Source organism: Bos indicus x Bos taurus, chromosome 5 (genome assembly GCF_003369695.1).
Source record: "Bos indicus x Bos taurus breed Angus x Brahman F1 hybrid chromosome 5, Bos_hybrid_MaternalHap_v2.0, whole genome shotgun sequence".
Taxonomy (NCBI): Eukaryota; Metazoa; Chordata; class Mammalia; order Artiodactyla; family Bovidae; genus Bos; species Bos indicus x Bos taurus.
In genome coordinates this window covers 35,715,558-35,733,671 of record NC_040080.1, presented here as the reverse complement: position 1 = coordinate 35,733,671, position 18,114 = coordinate 35,715,558, and the positions used below count along the sequence as shown (strand labels likewise).

General features: G+C 38.5%; 1 protein-coding gene across 1 annotated transcript in view; it reads left to right on the top strand.

Moving 5' to 3' along the window:
- Positions 1-18,114, top strand: part of LMNTD1 (lamin tail domain containing 1) — a 487,571-nt gene that overhangs the window by 451,016 nt on the left and 18,441 nt on the right. Inside the window, exons 8-11 of the mRNA XM_027541571.1 lie at positions 9,174-9,360; positions 10,364-10,483; positions 14,690-14,904; positions 15,859-16,024. Coding sequence (XP_027397372.1) covers positions 9,174-9,360; positions 10,364-10,483; positions 14,690-14,904; positions 15,859-16,024 — 688 coding nt within the window. The remainder of the gene's footprint in view (positions 1-9,173; positions 9,361-10,363; positions 10,484-14,689; positions 14,905-15,858; positions 16,025-18,114) is intronic.

Below are 18,114 nucleotides of genomic sequence, written 5' to 3'. Positions count from 1 at the left end.
GCTACTGAAGTTGAGGTGGTTCAGCTGCTGAGATTTGGGCTGCTTCTGTGGCATCTTCTTCCAGGACCTGTCTGCCCTAAATCTAGTGCTAAGCTGCAGTGTGGGGTAGGCAGAGCCAGGGCACTCTCACTAGGAGAGCTGCTGCATACTCCTGACTGTACTGACGGTGGCCACCACCACTCCACCCAGACCACACTTCAGGCTCTCCTTATCGTCTCTGCATAGTGAGACTGAGTCTTCTTCCAGGGCCTGTCTACCCAAGATTCAGTGCCTACTGATGGCATCAAAATACTTGCTAGTTTCCATTTTTATGTCTTCTTTGTTCCTTGAGTATTTAGAAGTGCATTATTTAGTTCCCAAATAATTTTACAGATTTTCCATTTCTAATGATTTTCCAGATAGCCTTTTAAATTAATTAATTAATCATTATTATTATTGGCTGTGCTCAGTCTTCATTGCAGCACTCGGGCTTTCTCTGGTTGTGGTGAGCAGGGGATACTCTTCGTTGTGGTGCACAGGTTTCTCATTGTGGTGGCTACCCTTGTTGCAGCTCACAGGCTCTGGAGTGCAGGCTAAGTAGCTGTGGCACATCGGCCTAGCTGCCCTATGGCATGTGCACTATTCCCAGACCAGGGATCGAAGGATCCCCTACATTGGCAGATGGACTCTTAATCACTGGATCACCAGAGAAGTCCCAGATATCTTTTGTTATTGATCTCTAATTCAGTTTCATACTTGTCAAAGAATATAATTTGTATGACTTAAGTCATACAATTTTAAATGTATTGAGACTTACTTTTTAGCAGGATATTGCCTGTACTGGTAAATGTTCATTTTACAAAGAATGTATATTCTGATGTTGAGTGAAGTGTTTCATAAGTATCGATCAGGTCAAATTGGTTGATGGTGCTTTTTGTCTTTTTTTTTTTTGATGTTGATTTTATGTCCATCAGTTATTGAGAAAAAGGTGTTAACATTTCCAACTATAATTGTGGATTTGTTGATATCTCTTTGCAGTTCTCTCAATTTTAGCTTCATGTATTTTGAAGCTCTGTTTTTAGGATTGTTACTTCCTCTTGATGAACAGATGTCTATATCATTATGAAATAACCTTTATCCCTGGCATTATTCTTTGCTCAGAAATCTGTTATGTCTGATATCAATATAGCCATTCCAATACTGGTATTAGCATGGTTATTTTTTTATCCTTTTAGTTTTAGCTTATGTTTCTCTTTATATCTAATGTTATGTTTTATAGGTAGCATGTAATAGGCTTGCTTTTTCACCTTCTGACCATCTCAGTCTTTTAATTTGGGCCTTTAAACTATTCACGTTTAAAGTAATTATTAATATGGTTGATAATGTCTGTTATTTGTTATTTGTTTTTGATTTGCTGCAACTGTTCTGTGTTCTCTTTTTTCCTCTGTCTTCTTTGGAATTAATTATTATTATGAATTCCATTTTGTCTCCATTGTTGGCTGATTTACTACAACTGTTATTTAGAAGTTCCTTCCAAGTTTATAGGATACATCTCGAGCCTATTGCAGAATACTTTCATGTTATCTTTTACCACTTCTCAAATAGTATAAGAGCCTTCAGTTCAGTTCAGTTCAGTTTAGTCGCTCAGTCATCCCTGTCCATCACCAACTCCCGGAGTTTACTCAAACTCATGTCCATCGAGTCAGTGATGTCATCCAGCCATCTCATCCTCTGTCATCTCCTTCTCCTCCTGCCCCCAATCCCTCCCAGCATCCGAGTCTTTTCCAATGAGTCAACTCTCCACATGAGGTGGCCAAAGTATTGGAGTTTCAGCTTTAGCATCAGTCTTTCCAATGAACACCCAGGACTGATCTCCTTTAGGATGGACTGGTTGGATCTCCTTGCAGTCCAAGGGACTCTCAAGAGTCTTCTCCAACACCACAGTTCAAAAGCATCAATTCTTGGGTGCTCAGCTTTCTTCACAGTCCAACTCTCACATCCATACATGACCACAGGAAAAACCATAGCCTTGACTAGATGGACCTTTGTTGGCAAAGTAATGCCTCTGCTTTTGAATATGCTATCTAGGTTGGTCATAACTTTCCTTCCAAGGAGAAGGCATCTTTTAATTTCATGGCTGCAATCACCATCTGCAGTGATTTTGGAGCCCAAAATAATAAAGTCTGTCACTGTTTCCATCATTTCCCTATCTATTTGCCATGAAGTGATGGGATCAGATGCCATGATCTTAGTTTTCTGAATGTTGAGCTTTAAGCCAACTTTTTCATTCTCCTCTTTCACTTTCATCAAGAGGCTCTTTAGTTCCTCTTCACTTTCTGCCGTAAGAGAGGGGTCATCTGCATATCTGAGGTTATTTGTATTTCTCCCAGCAATCTACTTTTCTATAATTGCTTTTGTTGCCTGTGTTACCTAAGACACCAAAGAATGTCAGAGTTCTTGACAATTGTTAAGACTGATGTCAAGAAGGTTTTCCCCTATGTTTTCTTATAGAAGTTTTATGGTTTCAAGTCTTATTAAGTCTTTAACCCAGTTTGAGTTGACTTTATGTATAGTGTGGGCTAGAGGTGCAGTTTATTCTTTTGCATGTGGATATCCAATTTCCAGCATTTTTTGAAGAGACTATCCTTGCTTTTGGCCCTCATGTTGAACAGCAGTTGACCATAAATATATGGGTTCATTTCTGGGTTCGTAATTCTGTTCCACTGGTGTATATGTTTTTCTTTATTCTAGTACCATATTGTTTTAGTTACTTAAGCTTTACAATTGGACTGCAAGGAGATTCAACCAGTCCATTCTAAAGGAGATCAGTCCTGGGTGTTCTTTGGAAGGAATGATGTGAAAGCTGAAACTCCAATACTTTGGCCACCTGATGCAAAGAGTTGACTCATTGGAAAAGACCCTGATGCTAGGAGGGATTGGGAGCAGGAGGAGAAGGGGACGGCAGAGGATGAGATGGCTGGATGGCATCATCGACTTAATGGACGTGAGTTTGGCTGAACTCCTGGAGTTGGTAATGGACAGGGAGGTCTGGCGTGCTGCAATTTATAGGGTCACAAAGAGTCGGACACGACTGAGCAACTGAACTGAACTGAACTGAAGCTTTACAATATAATTTGAAGTCAAGAAGTGTGATATCTCCAGCTTTGTCCTTGCTCAAGAATGCTTTGGCTATTTGGGGTCTTTTGTAGTTTCACATAAATTTTAGGATTGTTTTTTTACAGCTTCTGTTTAAAAATGTCATTGATATTTTGATAGGGACTGCATTGATTTGGTTAGTATTAGCACTTTGACATTAATTCTTCCAATCCATGAACATGGAAGAATATTTTTTCCATTTTCTTGTGTCTTTTTAAATTTCCTTCATCAGTGTTTTATGGTTTTTCATATATAAGTCTTTCATTTTTTGGTTAACTTAATACCTAAGTATTTTGTTCTCTCATTGCTAAGGTAAGGGATTTTTAAAATTAATTAATTTATTTTAATTGGAGGCTAATTATTTTACAATATTGTGGTGGTTTTTGCCATACATTGACATGAATCAGCCATGGGTGTACATGTGTCCCCATCCTGAACAACCCTCCCACCTCCCTCCCCATCCCATCCCTCAGAGTCATCCCAGTGCACCAGCCCTGAGCACCGTCTCATGCATCAAACCTGAACTGGCGATCTGTTTCACATATTTCAATGCTATTCTTTCAAGTCATCCCACCCTCATCTTCTCCCACAGAGTTCAGAAGTCTGTTCTTTACATATGTATCTCTTTCGCAGTCTCACATATAGGGTCATCATTACCATATTTCTAAATTCCATATATATGCATTAATATACTGTATTGGTGTTTTTCTTTCAGACTTACTTCACTCTGTATAATAGGCTCCAGTTTCATCCACCTCATTAGAACTGATTCAAATGCATTCTTTTTAATAGCTGAGTAATATTCCACTGTGTATATGTACTGCAGCTTTCCTATCCATTCGTCTGCCGATGGACATCTAGGTTGCTTCCATGTCCTGGCTATTATAAACAGTGCTGCAATGAACACTGGGGTACTTGTGTCTCTTTGAATTCTGGTTTCCTTGGTGTGTATGCCCAGCAGTGGGATTGGTGGGTCATATGGCAGTTCTGTTTCCAGTTTTTTAAGGAATCTCCACACTGTTTTCCATAGTGGCTGTACTAGTTTGCATTCCAACCAAGAGTGTAAGAGGGTTCCCTTTTCTCCACATCCTCTCCAGCGTTTATTGCTTGTAGACATTTTTTGACAGCAGCCATTCTGACTGCTGTGAGATGGTACCTCATTATGGTTTTGATTTGCATTTCTCTGATAGTGAGTGATGTTGAGCATCTTTTCAAATGTTTGTTAGCCATCTGTATGTCTTCTTTGGAGAAATGTCTGTTTAGATCTTTGGCCCAAGTAAATGGGATTGTTTTCTTAATTTCCCTTTTGGTTAGTTAGTGCCCAGAATCATCACTGATTTTTGTATGTTGATTTTTGTATCCTACAAATTTAATGAATTTGTTTTGTGATGTTCTTAGGGATTTTTACTTATAAAATCACATCATCTGCAAACAGAGATGATTTACTTTTTCCTTTCTTATTTGACACCTTTTATTTCTTTTTCTTGCCTGAATGCTTTGGGTAAGACTCCCAGTGCTATCTTGAATAACAGTGGTGAGAATGGGTGTCCTTGCCTTGTTCCGGATTTAAAGGAAATTTTATCTCATTGATTGTGTTAGCTGAGGTTGTTTTCAAATATGGCCTTTATTATGCTGAGGTATGTTTTTTCGTTACCTATTTTTTGAGTTGTTATAGTGAAAAGATGTTGAATTTTGTCAAAAAAATTTTTTCTGCATCTGATGTAAAAACTGTGATCATGTGGTCTTCGTCTTTCGTTTTGTTAATGGCAGCTATAAACATAGGGTCAATCTTCTCAGACAACGTTAGATCCATGCCTATTGGAGGAACTGAAATGCTAGAGATAAGTTTAGTAGACTTTAGAGTAGCAAAACCCTAAAGGCAGATAAGTAGCATGGAGCTATCAAGTAGAACCCTACAAGGAGAGAAATTAGAGCTTAAATAATGAAAAATTATCATTTAAAAAATAAGAGATTTGGCCATTTGTCTTTTTAATATCTATAAATCAAGACCATGCAAAGGCTACTGACAGACTGTTTAGTATATCACTCTACACTCAGCCCATCTCACTCAACTTATAAGCAGAGGTTTCAAGTCATTTTCCTACGAAAGAAATAATGGGAGGGCTTACAGGGAAGAAAAAAGATAACTATAAAAGGCTGTGTGATAGCAGATTAACAGCCCTGGCTCTGTGAATTTCCTTGTATTGTATGAAGCATTTTTCTGTAACTTTTGGCATTATATCAAAAGGAAGGCAAATGAATTTACTAGCTCTGATATGGACAATAGTATTTTTTCTTTCAGACAAGCTAATCTATTCTACTTACATACATAAAATAAAAATTTAGCATCACTGAATAAACATTTCACTTGAATAATAGAACATTTTTGAAAAGCAACTATACATATCCAAATACATACAGATACCAAAGGGATAACTGAGATATCCTAGGGTCTTATCTGTTTAAAACAAAAAACTCAACCTACTGCTCATCATCCCAGGCAGAAAAGGCAAGTATGAAAAACGAAAAGGAATTCTGTCAAGAAATGAAAACATCCCACAGAGAATTCAATAGCACTAGAATGAGGATGACACTGAGAAATTCAAGGGCTATCAAAGAACCATAAAAATGTTATATATACAATTTAGTAAGAACCATAATGCTAATGTAAAAGAAAAGAACTGGTATATAAATTGCTCACAAATGAACCTCTACAAAATAGGCATCTTTGTACAATGTAGTATGGGTATAAAATAAAACTGCTGAAAGCAGTTTGCTAGTGTAGATCAAGATTTCATAGATCTTAATTTATTCTCCTTTATTCTCACATAAATCATCCTTTATTCTCACAAGCCCTCTTCTAGGAGAGGGAACTCAGAGAGATAGCCTGACATTTGGAGCCACTTTTCTCCTCAAAACAGTTGTCGATTTGAAAGCAGCAGCTAAGAGGCTGAGAATTTAATCAGAGATTTTTTGCAGTCTCACTAGCTTTCCTGGTGGCTCAGCAGTAAAGAGTTCACCTGCAGTGCAGGAGACTCAGGTTCGATCCCTGGGTTGGGAAGATCCCCTGGAGAAGGAAATGTCTATCCACTCCACTATTCTTGCCTGGGAAATCCCAGAGACAGAAGAATCTGGCAGGCTATAGTCCATGGGGTCGCAAGAGTTGGACACAACTTAGTGACTAACCTACCACCACCAAGAGGCTGAGAATTTAATCAGAGACTTTGGCAGTCTCACAAGACTGGATGAATAAAAACTGAACTTCAGGGCCTGTCAAGAAGGAGGGTCATCCCAGATTTTCAGTTATGACTTCAAAAGTACATCCAACAGTAAGGCTATATTCAAAATAAATGGCTGGCCACCTGAAGAAATGCAGTTCCAATATTGTAGAGAAGTGGGAAGAAGCGATCCCACGGCCACTTTATGTGTGTGACACGAGAACTCGCTAAAGAAGGACGTTCACTTCACTCAGTGAAGCCTGTACTTAAAACTCTAATTCCACCTGCACATACATGCAAGCACCTAGCATAAATTCTTTGTAATATGTGATACTTTATTAATGTATTAAAGATTACAACTAGCTAAATTTATTGTCACTATGTATATAATGTTTTGAAGTAACATGTATTTTTATAAAGTACTGTTTGGTTGGGGAAAAGTTGCCTTAATGTTTGAAATGTGTGAATTTTTTGGAACTTACTGGACAGAATGATTTAACTTTTAGCTACATTATTTTCAGATTTAGTATTTTTAATGGTGGCATGTTTTGGTTCTTAAATTTTTTGCTTCTTAAACTAATAAGACCCTGACCAAACAATATACTCCTCATTTCTGTGGGTTACAACCCATGCATTCAAAAAGTAAAACTCAGATTCTAATTTTTATATCATAGATTCTTCAGATAAAACATTTAATTGATGAGGCACTGCATAAGAACATTATAAAGTTTTATTTTCTAGTGTTCCTCTTATATAATTGCTGCTATGTAGATGATCTCTAATGTATACATAATATTTAAATTATGAGTAATGTTGATAATGCCATTTATCATGTTTTAAAAATAGTACACAAAAATGTTGTCACCTTATGTATTTACACCTTTCATACAGAGAGTGACCATATTCAGCCTTTTTGGTTAAATGCCACATCCAAAGACTCATGGCAGTATGTTACAGATTAAAGCAAAATCAAACAAAAAAACCCCACCCTATTAATTTAGTTTAATTTGAAACTGTATATAGTATTATATATTTGCTAGGAATTTGATATTTGGAGAGAAGAAAGTATAGCTGACCCTTCATATGGAAAATATTTGAAAAAAAATTCCATGAAATTCCAAAAATCAAAACTTAAATTTGCTACTCATCTTCAACTATTTATATAGCACTTACATTATATTTGGACTTCTCTGGTGGCTTAGACAGTAAAGAATCTGCCTGCAATGCAGGAACCACAGGTTTGATCCCTGGGGGAGGAAGATCCCCTGGAGAAGAAAATAGCAATCCACTCCAGAATTTTTGCCTGGAGAATTCCATGGACAGAGGAGCCTGGCAGGCTCTAATCCACGTGGTCACAGAGAGTTGGACTGAGTGACTAACACAGCTAGTAATTTGGGCCAAAGCTTAGTGTCAAATTATTTTACACCCTGATTGGGTTAAAGTGATTTCCCCCCAATGTCGATGGCTGCCAGAGCTAAAGTAAATCCTCTGTGGACTGAGAAAACATTATACATAGCTTTATATTACCTCTGCAAAGTTCAATATATTATATTGATACTAGGCACTAAGTCAAACGTAACAAGATATAGTAAAACTTGACCCAAAGCTAAGATTAAAAATGAACACAAAAAACAAGCCTAGGTGATCCAGATATTATGGTTATCTGATAGGGATTTTTGAATAACATTGACTAAAATAGTCAAGAAATTAAATGGCAAGATAAACGTTTTTAGCATAGAATTGGAAACTAAAATTAAAGAATCAATAGGAAATTCTAGAAATAAAATAAATCCAATAACAGAAATTACTATTTCAAAAGTATATGAGTTTAACAATATATTTGATGCAACAGAAGAGAGAATTATTGAACTGGAACATTCTCAGAAAAAAAAATCAAGACTGAATTATAGAGAACAAAGAGATTAGGGAGAAAAAACAGAAAAAAATAAAACCAAGCATAAGGACAAATTAGGCCAACATTTTAAAAAATCTAAATTCTTGCAATTTTCATTAAGGAGAAGCGAGATTGAGGTAGAACAGTACTGGTGGAAGTACAGCAGAGAATTTGCCTTCCTATGGCGTCTTTGGACTTCCTAGGTAGAGTTAGTGGTAAAGAACCTGTCTGCCAATGAAGGAGACTTAATGAGATGCAGGTTCAATCCCTGGGTCAGGAAGATCTGGAGGAGGACATTGCAACACACTCCAGTATTCTTGCCTGGAGAATCCCATGGACAGAGAAGCCTGGCAGGCTACAGTCCATAGCGTCGCACAGTCAGGCATGACTGAAGCAACTTAGCATAGCATGGCATGGCATGACATCTTTAGGGCTTCCCTGGTAGTCCAGTGGTAGAATCTGTCTTGCAATGCAGGGGACACAGGTTAGACCCTGGACCAGGAAGATCCTTTGGAGAAGGAAATAGCAACCCACTCTAGTATTCTTGCTTGAAAAATCCCATGGACAAAGATGGTGGGACAGAGGAATTCTGTGAGCTATATCCATCCATGTCCACAAAGAGTTGGACATGACTTAGCAACCAAACACCAACAATAGCTTCTTTACCTTGGTATGTGAAGCATTTTTTAAAGCTTTCTTTAAATATTTTATATAAAAATAATTCTTTTCCACAGATAAACATGCAGAACTAAGAAATCACACCATTTGCTTAGGGCACAAAATACACTATTTCAACATGGAATTTGTCCAACAGAATACAGTGCTCAGCAACAACTTCCAAAGCATATTTATTTTTCTGTTCTTAAAGTGAGCTAAAGACCCTCTCTTCTGAATGCAATTTGTAATCTTTGCATTTTATTTGCTAGTGCTGTTGGAGACATTAAAATAGCTGAGGTGAATGTCAAGGGTTTATTCGTGAAGCTCATTAACTCTTCCCCCGACAAAGAGCTGGAAATTGGAAATCATACTCTCCAACAAAATGTGGGTGGACAAACAATCTCTCTCTACCGATTCCTTCCCGGTATCATAATGCAGGCCAATTCCACAGTAACCGTGAGTATAAGATATAAATACTACGAACTAGAATTGTACAGGAAAAACTCCATTTCCCCAGTCAGACTGTGGTTTCTTTGATCTCTCTGTTAACTGTGACTTTGGGGTTGTTGTTAGTTAATTGTGTCACTTTGTCCATCTCTGAAAATAAATTCTCATAATTAAATTTCTGTAGCTTTCTTCAATTTGGCATACAATACTTTGTGTTTTTATGCTTTAACTATCAGAATGAAATATCTAAGTTCTTAAAACTAAGCAGCATAGTCTTTAAAAGAAAGGAAAGAGAAGGTTTCCTTAGGTGATACTAAAGAGCTCCTCCCTCTTTCTCAGGCATCCCTCTAAACTACATACACCAGCTTTGCAGTTATACAACTTGACATTACAGATTATTGTTGTTGTTCAGTCGTTAAGTCATGTCTGACTCTTTGCGACCCTATGGACTGCAGCATGCCAGGCCTCCCTGCCCCTCACCATTTCCCGGAGTTCGCCCAAGCGTGTGTCCATTGAATCAGTGATGCTATCCAAACATCTCATTCTCTGCCAGCCCCTTTTCCTTTTGCCTTCAATCTTCCCCCAGCATCAGGGTCTTTTTCAATGAGTCAGCTCTTCGAATTAGGTGGCCAAAAGATTGGAAATTCAGCTTCAGCATCAGGCTTTCCAACAAGCATTCAGGGTTGATTTCCCTTAGGATTGACTGGTTTGGATGTCGATATATTTTAAAGACCTCTGGGACTTCCCTGGAGGTCTAGTAGTTAGGACTTCACCTTCAGATGCAGGGGCTGCAGGTTCAATCCCTCATTGGGAAGCTAAGATCCCACATACCTTGAAGCCAAAAAACCAAAACATGAAACAGAAGCAACATTATGCCAAATTCAATAAAGACTTTTTTTAATCTTAAAAAAAAAACTCACCTGTTTAAAAGATGTGTTGCAATAACTCTTACAGTTATAAAACTACATTGAACTCCACTGGCAACTGTCATTAACAAAATCTTTTCTTACAGGTCTGGACAGCAGCATCTGAAGTAAAGCATCAGTCACCATCTGATTTTCTTTGGAAGGAACAAAACAGGTTTCAAACAGGCCCAAACTGTACAACAATCCTGTGCAAACCTAATGGTGAAGTCAGTGTCCAGTCCTTAATAATGGTTTTTAATAAGAACGGATAGCTCTGCTTGTGTCCTCCCTTCCCCTCTTAGCTCGCTCAATGAGTTTTTCATCTTTAAAAGCTTGGAAAGAACCGTCACTAACTGTCATAACATGTCAGGCAAATCAGTAGCAGCCTCTCTTGAGTGCCAAAGAGGTGCTTATAGTTTGGCAAAGATAAATTTAATATCCTGTATTTCTAGAAGCAACTTCAAGTTTCAGAATCAAGCATGGATTTTATTTATGGCATTCAGCCTTCTCCTGAAGAGAAGGATGAGAAAGGAAGGAACTACATGTGGGCTTTTTTCTATTAGTTTCTTCATTTCTCAATTGCTTGTCGAGATTCTTCTCTATTCCCAGGGCTGTGATAAGTGTGATAAATGTTGGGAATATAACACAGGTCAAGATTCCTACTCTCAGAGGACTATAGACTCTAACTTGTAGCGACTATGTAATTTATTCGGGCTTCCCAGGTGGCGCTAGTGGTAAACAATCTGCCTAACTGCAGGAGACGCAAGAGACGCTAGGTTGATCCCTGGGTGGAGAAGATCTGCTGGAGGAGGAAATGGCAACCCACTCCCATTATTCTTGCTTGGAAAATCCCATGGACACAGGAGCCTGGTGGGCTACAAGTCCACTGGGTAGCAAGGAGCTGGTCATGACTGAGTGACTAAGCACACACACACATTATACTTTATTCACTGTAAAATTAAGTCTACTAGAAATAACTCTATGTTGGTCATGACTGAGTGACTAAGCACACACACACATTATACTTTATTCACTGTAAAATTAAGTCTACTAGAAATAACTCTATGATTCAGGAGGGAGGGGGCCTTTTTTTCAGGTCACATCTTATTGGAATTTCCACCCTTATGGTAAAGCAATCAGCATTGTTTAATTCAAATAGAAAATATTTCCATTAAATACACTGAGGTGTGACATTGTCAATCGAAAAACCCTAATATAAGCACAAAATTCTCCCCCTTTTTTAAAAAAACAATTAATTCCTGTTCTCACCTCAGTGATACTGAATCTCACTATCTGAAGTTGGCAGACAAATTTTCCTTGAAACTAGACATGCTGAAAAACAGACAGATCCAAGCTTTCTTTGCGATCCTGGAATGGCTTTGTGTTGATATAACTTGTGTGTTGAAAATAACATATCTTGTGGGAAAAGTTACAGAACCTGAAATCTGACTAAAACAATAGTAGACAATGACATAGATTAGAATAGGTCCTGAGTCTGGACTTGCAAAATACTCTTTTAAAAAAAAAGTGTGGCAAAGAGAAGTTATATCGTTGTTCAGTCATATCGTCGTTCAGTCACTAAGTCGTGTCTAACTCTAAAAATAGAAACCTAAATAAAGTATGACAGACTGCTTTTTGGTTCATCACTGACTTGCCAATGGTTAATATTCAATCAGCTACAAGCCATATGGTGTAATATAAAGGTAGATTTAGTCCTGCTCCATCATGAGTTTATGTAAGATTATGTAGTACAATCACTATGATTCTATGAGGCTACTGATTTTTAAACAAGGCTAGATTTTTTTCACCAACCACATTTTTGTCCTATATGATTTGTAGCCTCTACATTACATGCCAAAAATGTAATAGGCATCTCATATGACTGAATGCCTTGAATTTTCCCAATACATTGTTCTCAGAAAATATGGAGCAGCGAATTCCAGTGCTGTAGCGGCTCATGAAGGGCTGCTTATATGCGCATTATCTCCTTTGATTCTCAGATTAAGCATTTTACAGAGGAAGAAACTGGGGCTTGGAAAGTTAAATGGCTTTCTCAAGGTCACATGACTGGCAAAATGGCGAAAGTAAAATACAACCAGACATTCCAACTCCAAAAATTTTTCTGTTAGGTACTAAAAATAGCCCACAAGGTTCAGATGGTCAACATTTCAGAAGTGAGATTAAAATTGTATCATTTTATTTGATCACATTATCATTATCAGTAGATATTTTTGAGTCCCTTATAATACAGGAAGAAATAAAATATTGCTCTTGGCTAGGAAAGGCTTACAATCTAATTGAGAGAGATTTTACTCAAAAGATGATTAACATATTTTCCACAAAAATATCTATTTGAGCTGCAAAAGAGGAGAATCCCTAACTGATGACCTGAACCAAAAGTGGGGTTTCCTGCTGTGATCTATGAAATTAAATTAAAAAAAAAATCTTTTATCTTTCTCTTTCTTTGCCTAGCTGAACTTGCCTTGTGTTGTCCTTACGTGTGTTTAACTTATCAAGGCAAACAGAGGGTTTTTCAAAGGATACAACATCAATCTAAGCCTCTATAATTTTATAAACTAAAAACAAAACACAAGAACAAGTAGATCGTTTGTGTATACTGCAGTGCTTAACTTTCTCTGTTGAACAAAGACATAATTATCAGTCCCTACACAAGATTTTTCTGAATGATTTTTACACATATATGTTGTATACATGCCACATATTCGGGAAACCAAAACAAACTGCCCACCTAGGATTCTAGCTTGGAGATCGTGGTTTCCTCTTCATGTCTTTAGTTTTAACACCCATTTCCCATCTCAAATAATATATGTATGTATTTATATATGTTTGTGTGTGTATATGCTAGTCACCTGGGATTTCTTTGGAAGGAATGATGCTAAAGCTGAAACTCCAGTACTTTGGCCACCTCATGCGAAGAGTTGACTCATTGGAAAAGACTCTGATGCTGGGAGGGATTGGGGGCAGGAGGAGAAGGGGACGACAGAGGATGAGATGGCTGGATGGCATCACTGACTCGATGGACATGAGTCTGAGTGAACTCTGGGATATGGTGATGGACAGGGAGGCCTGGCGTGCTGCGATTCATGGGGTCACAAAGAGTCAGACATGACTGAGCGACTGAACTGAACTGAACTGATGCTAGTCACTCAGTTGTGTCTGACTCTTTGTGACCCTGTACACTATAGCCCGCCAGGCTCCTCTGTTCATAGAATTCTCCAGGCAATAATACTAGAGTGAGTAGCTGTTCCATTCTCCAGGGGAGTTTCTCCAGGGGTCAAATCCAGGTTTGAAGATGAAACCCTGAATTGTAGGAAGATTCTTTACCATCTAAGGTGGATTCTTTACCATCTGAGCCACTAGGGAAGCCCATATTTATATTATCTAATATATATTTTATATTTATACTATATTTAACATATAATATATTTAATATTGTTGCTGTTTAGTCACTGAGTCATGTCTGATGCTTTTATGACCCCGTGGACTCTAGCCTTCCTGGCTCCTCTGTCCATGGGATTCTCCAGGCAAGAATACTAGAGTGGGTTGCCACTTCCTTTTCCAAGGGATCTTGCCAACCCAGGGACTGAATCTGTATCTCCTGCCTTGCAGATGGATTCTCTGCCACTGAGCCACGAGGGAAGCCCCATATTTAATATATGTATTTATATTATATTTACTCTATATAAATTATTATATAAATATATAATATACAAATATATTAACTAATACAATTTAACTTATTAATATAACTTTTTGCACAGTTCCTTTTAATTATGAAATTCAGTAGCTTAACTAAATCTCATAATGCCATCATATAGCCACCACCTTCCCCATTTTATATATGAGGATACTTTCCAAGGGAGTAAGTGATAACCTGCCTGAGGAGATGCAGCTTGAAATTTTCAGAGTCGGAAACTAAGGCAGGATGTCTCACTATAGCCTCATTGTGTGTTTCACTAATCATTTCACAGTACATAAATGACATTACAGTTTGACTGAAATTTTATTGCAATGAGCGTGAAGTGAAGTGAAGTGAAAGTCACTCAGTCGTGTCCGACTCTTTGCGACCCCATGTACTATACAGTCCATGGAATTCTCCAGGCCAGAATACTGGAGTGGGTAGCCTTTCCCTTCTCCAGGGGATCTTCCCAACCCAGGGGATCGAACCCAGGTCTCCTGCATTTCAGGCAGATTCTTTACCAGCTGAGCCACAAGGGAAGCCCAAGAATACTGGAGTGGGTAGCCTATCCCTTCTCCAGAGGATCTTCCCAACCCAGGAATCAAAACAGGGTCTCCTGCACTGCAGGCAGATTCTTTACCAACTGAGCTATCTGGGAAGCCCACAATAAGCCTGTGTCATTTTAAAAACCTAACTCTAATAGTATTTAATATTAATGAATCATTTTTGTTAGGCTGTTGCCTGGTACACTCCCATTCACTGGAAGCAAGCGTGGGAGAAATTAGAGACTGACATCGAATTTGACAGATGCTCAATAATAAGTGCAACCCCTCAAAGGCACATGTTTCATTGGCCAGCAGTTGTAACTACGAGTAAAGAAAAACAAGATCAGTGTAAGCGAGATTCCTCAAAATGCCAGGTGGAACAAGTTCAAGCTTTTCTTAAGAGGTAAAAGTTGCTCTTTTTTTTCATCTCATTTTTGGCTGTGCTGGGTCATTGTTGCTGCGCAGGCTTTTCTCTAGTTGTGGAGAGCGGGGGCTACTCTCTAGAGGTGGTACGCAGGCTTCTCATTGTGGCGGCTGCTCTTGTCACAGAGCACGGACGCTAGGGCATGTGGGCTTCTGAAGTTGCAGCACGTGGGCTCAGTATTTGCTGCTCCCAGGCTCAAGAGCACAGGCTCAACAGTTGTGGCACACGGGCTTAGTTGCTCCTTGGCATGTGGGATCTTGCCAGATCAGGGATTGCATCCATGTCTCCTGGATTGGGAGGCAGATTCATTACCACTGAGCCACCAGGAAAGTCCGCTTGATTTTTTTTTTTTAATTGAGTCCTTCCCACAATTAATAAGGGTTGAACAGGTGGGGAATGACTGGGTGACAATGTGATGAACAGATAAATTGATAAAGACAAAAAAAAAAAAAACTTCTGTTTTAAATAGGAACCATAAAAACCATAATAGCTTTTATGTTTTGAAACACGAAAACACAGAGCAAGCAGAGACACACTCATGAGAAAATAAAGGCTGGCAATTTCCACAAGTTGATATTAAGACCCCCTCTGGTTGTTTCATTTCATAGCAGCCCTGCTGTTAGAGGTTAGGCCAAGGAGCAGTGCAGAGAGGAAGTCACCACCATGCCTTTCATAGTGCTTAGGTGGAGGAAGATTTGCATCATCTAGAACTTTCATCTTGGATCAAGAGCTGGCTGTGGCTGAAAGTACAGAATTTATGTTATTTATATGTAGTCAAATGCTTCTGATGTAATAACAGTGATGCCCACAAGACTGGAAAAGCCATGCTCTCTGATCTTGGAACATGCTTTCACTCTAATGGAGCCTTCATTATTCACATCACTGGATGAAGTGGCTTTTGAGTTCAATTTGGGCTCAATTTTTCTTTTACAGAGAAAAAGAAATCCCACCAACCCTTTTCCCCACTCGCAGCCCATGGTGCCGCAGTCCTAATGTCCCTGCACACCCCTACTGTGCACTGACCAAAGCTTACAACACCTCCGTGACTGAACACAGCTTAAACAGACAGCTCAGGTCAACCCGGACTGATCCAGTCCAGGTAGGTCAAAGGGAAACTATTCCAGTGGAGGGTAAGTGATGTATGTGTGTGTGTAAACTAGTAAAAATGTGGTTAAGTAGTAAAAGTGTTTAAAATTATTCATATCCTCAAGAATAGATGGTCTCTAAAGTCAGTACCATGAGCTTGTTGACTTATGTCCATTCGGGTTTTCCATGCAGTGGCGCGGAAAACCCCAAACAAACTTTTAGCCAACCTAGTACTCCTGCTCTAGCACAGTGTCTGAGTTACTGCTGTTGCTGTTCAGTTGCTAAGTCGTGTCCGACTCTTCGAGACCTCATGGACTGCAGCATGCCAGGCTTCCTCTGCTTCACCATCTCCAGCAATTTGCTCAGATTCATGTCCAATGAGTGGGTAATGCTATCTAACCACCTCATCCTCTGCTGGCCCCTTCTCCTTTGGCCTTCAGTCTTTCCCAGCATCAGGGACTTTTCCATTGAGTTGGCTCTTTGCATCAGGTGTCTGAATGCATCATCAAAAGAACATCATGAATGACAAGAGGACATAGGACTCTTTAATTGTTGTCAAAAGTATATTTTGTTTCTCATTAGACAGGATAAATGGGACCTATAAGTTAAGCTGTGCTAAAAAAAAAATCCATTTTTTCTCAACACATTCTAATATTAATCCCAAATTCTTACTCTTTTTTCAACCAGAAGTTTCTTATATAAGTCCTTTAAGTAAAGCTTTTAGAGTTGGTGTTATTAGCCCAGGATCTGTTCGTGGACTTTAGGAAGTCCACGAATCTGTTAAACTTGGAGAAAAAAAAAAGTAAGCCTATGTGATATTTTCTGGCAAGAAATTTCACAAGGTTCACCAGGAGCTCCCAAATAATTAATAACTGATTAGATATGGTGCCAGATCCTAAGCTTTCATATAGTAGCTAAATCCTGGAGAAGTTAAAATTATTTACAAACATATTTAGCAGAAAGATGCTTTTTTAAGTGAAATCTTGGGCAGAATCCCAATACATGAAATGGATGAAAACAGACCCATCCAAGTTGAAGAAAAGTGATTCCCACTACCCACTATAGCTATCTTCTTCTTTTATTTACTCATTTATATACATTTTGGCTGTGCTGGGTCTTAGCTGCCATGCATGGGCTTTCTCTAGTTTCAGTGAATGGGGGCAACTCTCTAATTGTTGTGCTCGGGCTTCTCATTGCAATGGCTTCTCTTGTTGCAGAACTCAGGCTCTAGGGTGCTTGGGCTCAGGAGTTGTGGTGCATGGGCTTAGTTGCCCTGTGGCATGTCAGATCTTCCTGGACCAGGGATCGAACCCATGTCCCCTGCATTGGCAGGTGGATTCTTATCCTGTGCACCACCAGGAAGTCCCATCCATTTTCTTCTCTCCTTCTTCCCTGTGACCTCTGAGGCACTTATTTGGAATCACAGGATTCTGTACACTCAGTACGAAAACCACCATGCTAGTATGCTAAATGCATGCTAGAAATAGCACCCCCCAAAATAATGCCTTTTAGAAGTGGAATGATGGAAATTCTGTAAATTCCTAAATATATTCCATTTCATAAAATTAAGTTTCCTATGTCTTTGTGTCTGAGTTGCTTCATCTATAAAGTATGAGATTTGGATCTGAAATTTAAAAAGCTTTTTCAGCAATAAGTTATATGTATATATATATATATACACACATTTAATATACATATATATTTTATAGATACACATTTTTAGGACTTTATGACTTAGACTTGAGATTTTAAGAAGTATCTTCATGTTTTTCTCCAATTAATGATAGCCTTCACTTATTCTCAACAACTTGTTTACCAAAGAAATTTGACTTCAAATTTTCTTGATACACCTTTCTATAGTGATGGCAACTTACATTGAGTATTCAGTAAATTTTTTGTTCAGCATAAATTGCACTGTATTTGTATATTATAAAGTGATAATTTAAAAAATTTATTTATATTTTTTTCTGTGCTGGGTCTTTGTTGCTGCACTGGGGTGTTTTCTAGTTGTGGCCAGCGGAGGCTACTTTCTGTTGCAGTGTGAGGTCTTCTCGTTGTATGGCTTCTCTCACTGCGGTGCTTTCTCTTGTTGCAGAGTATGGA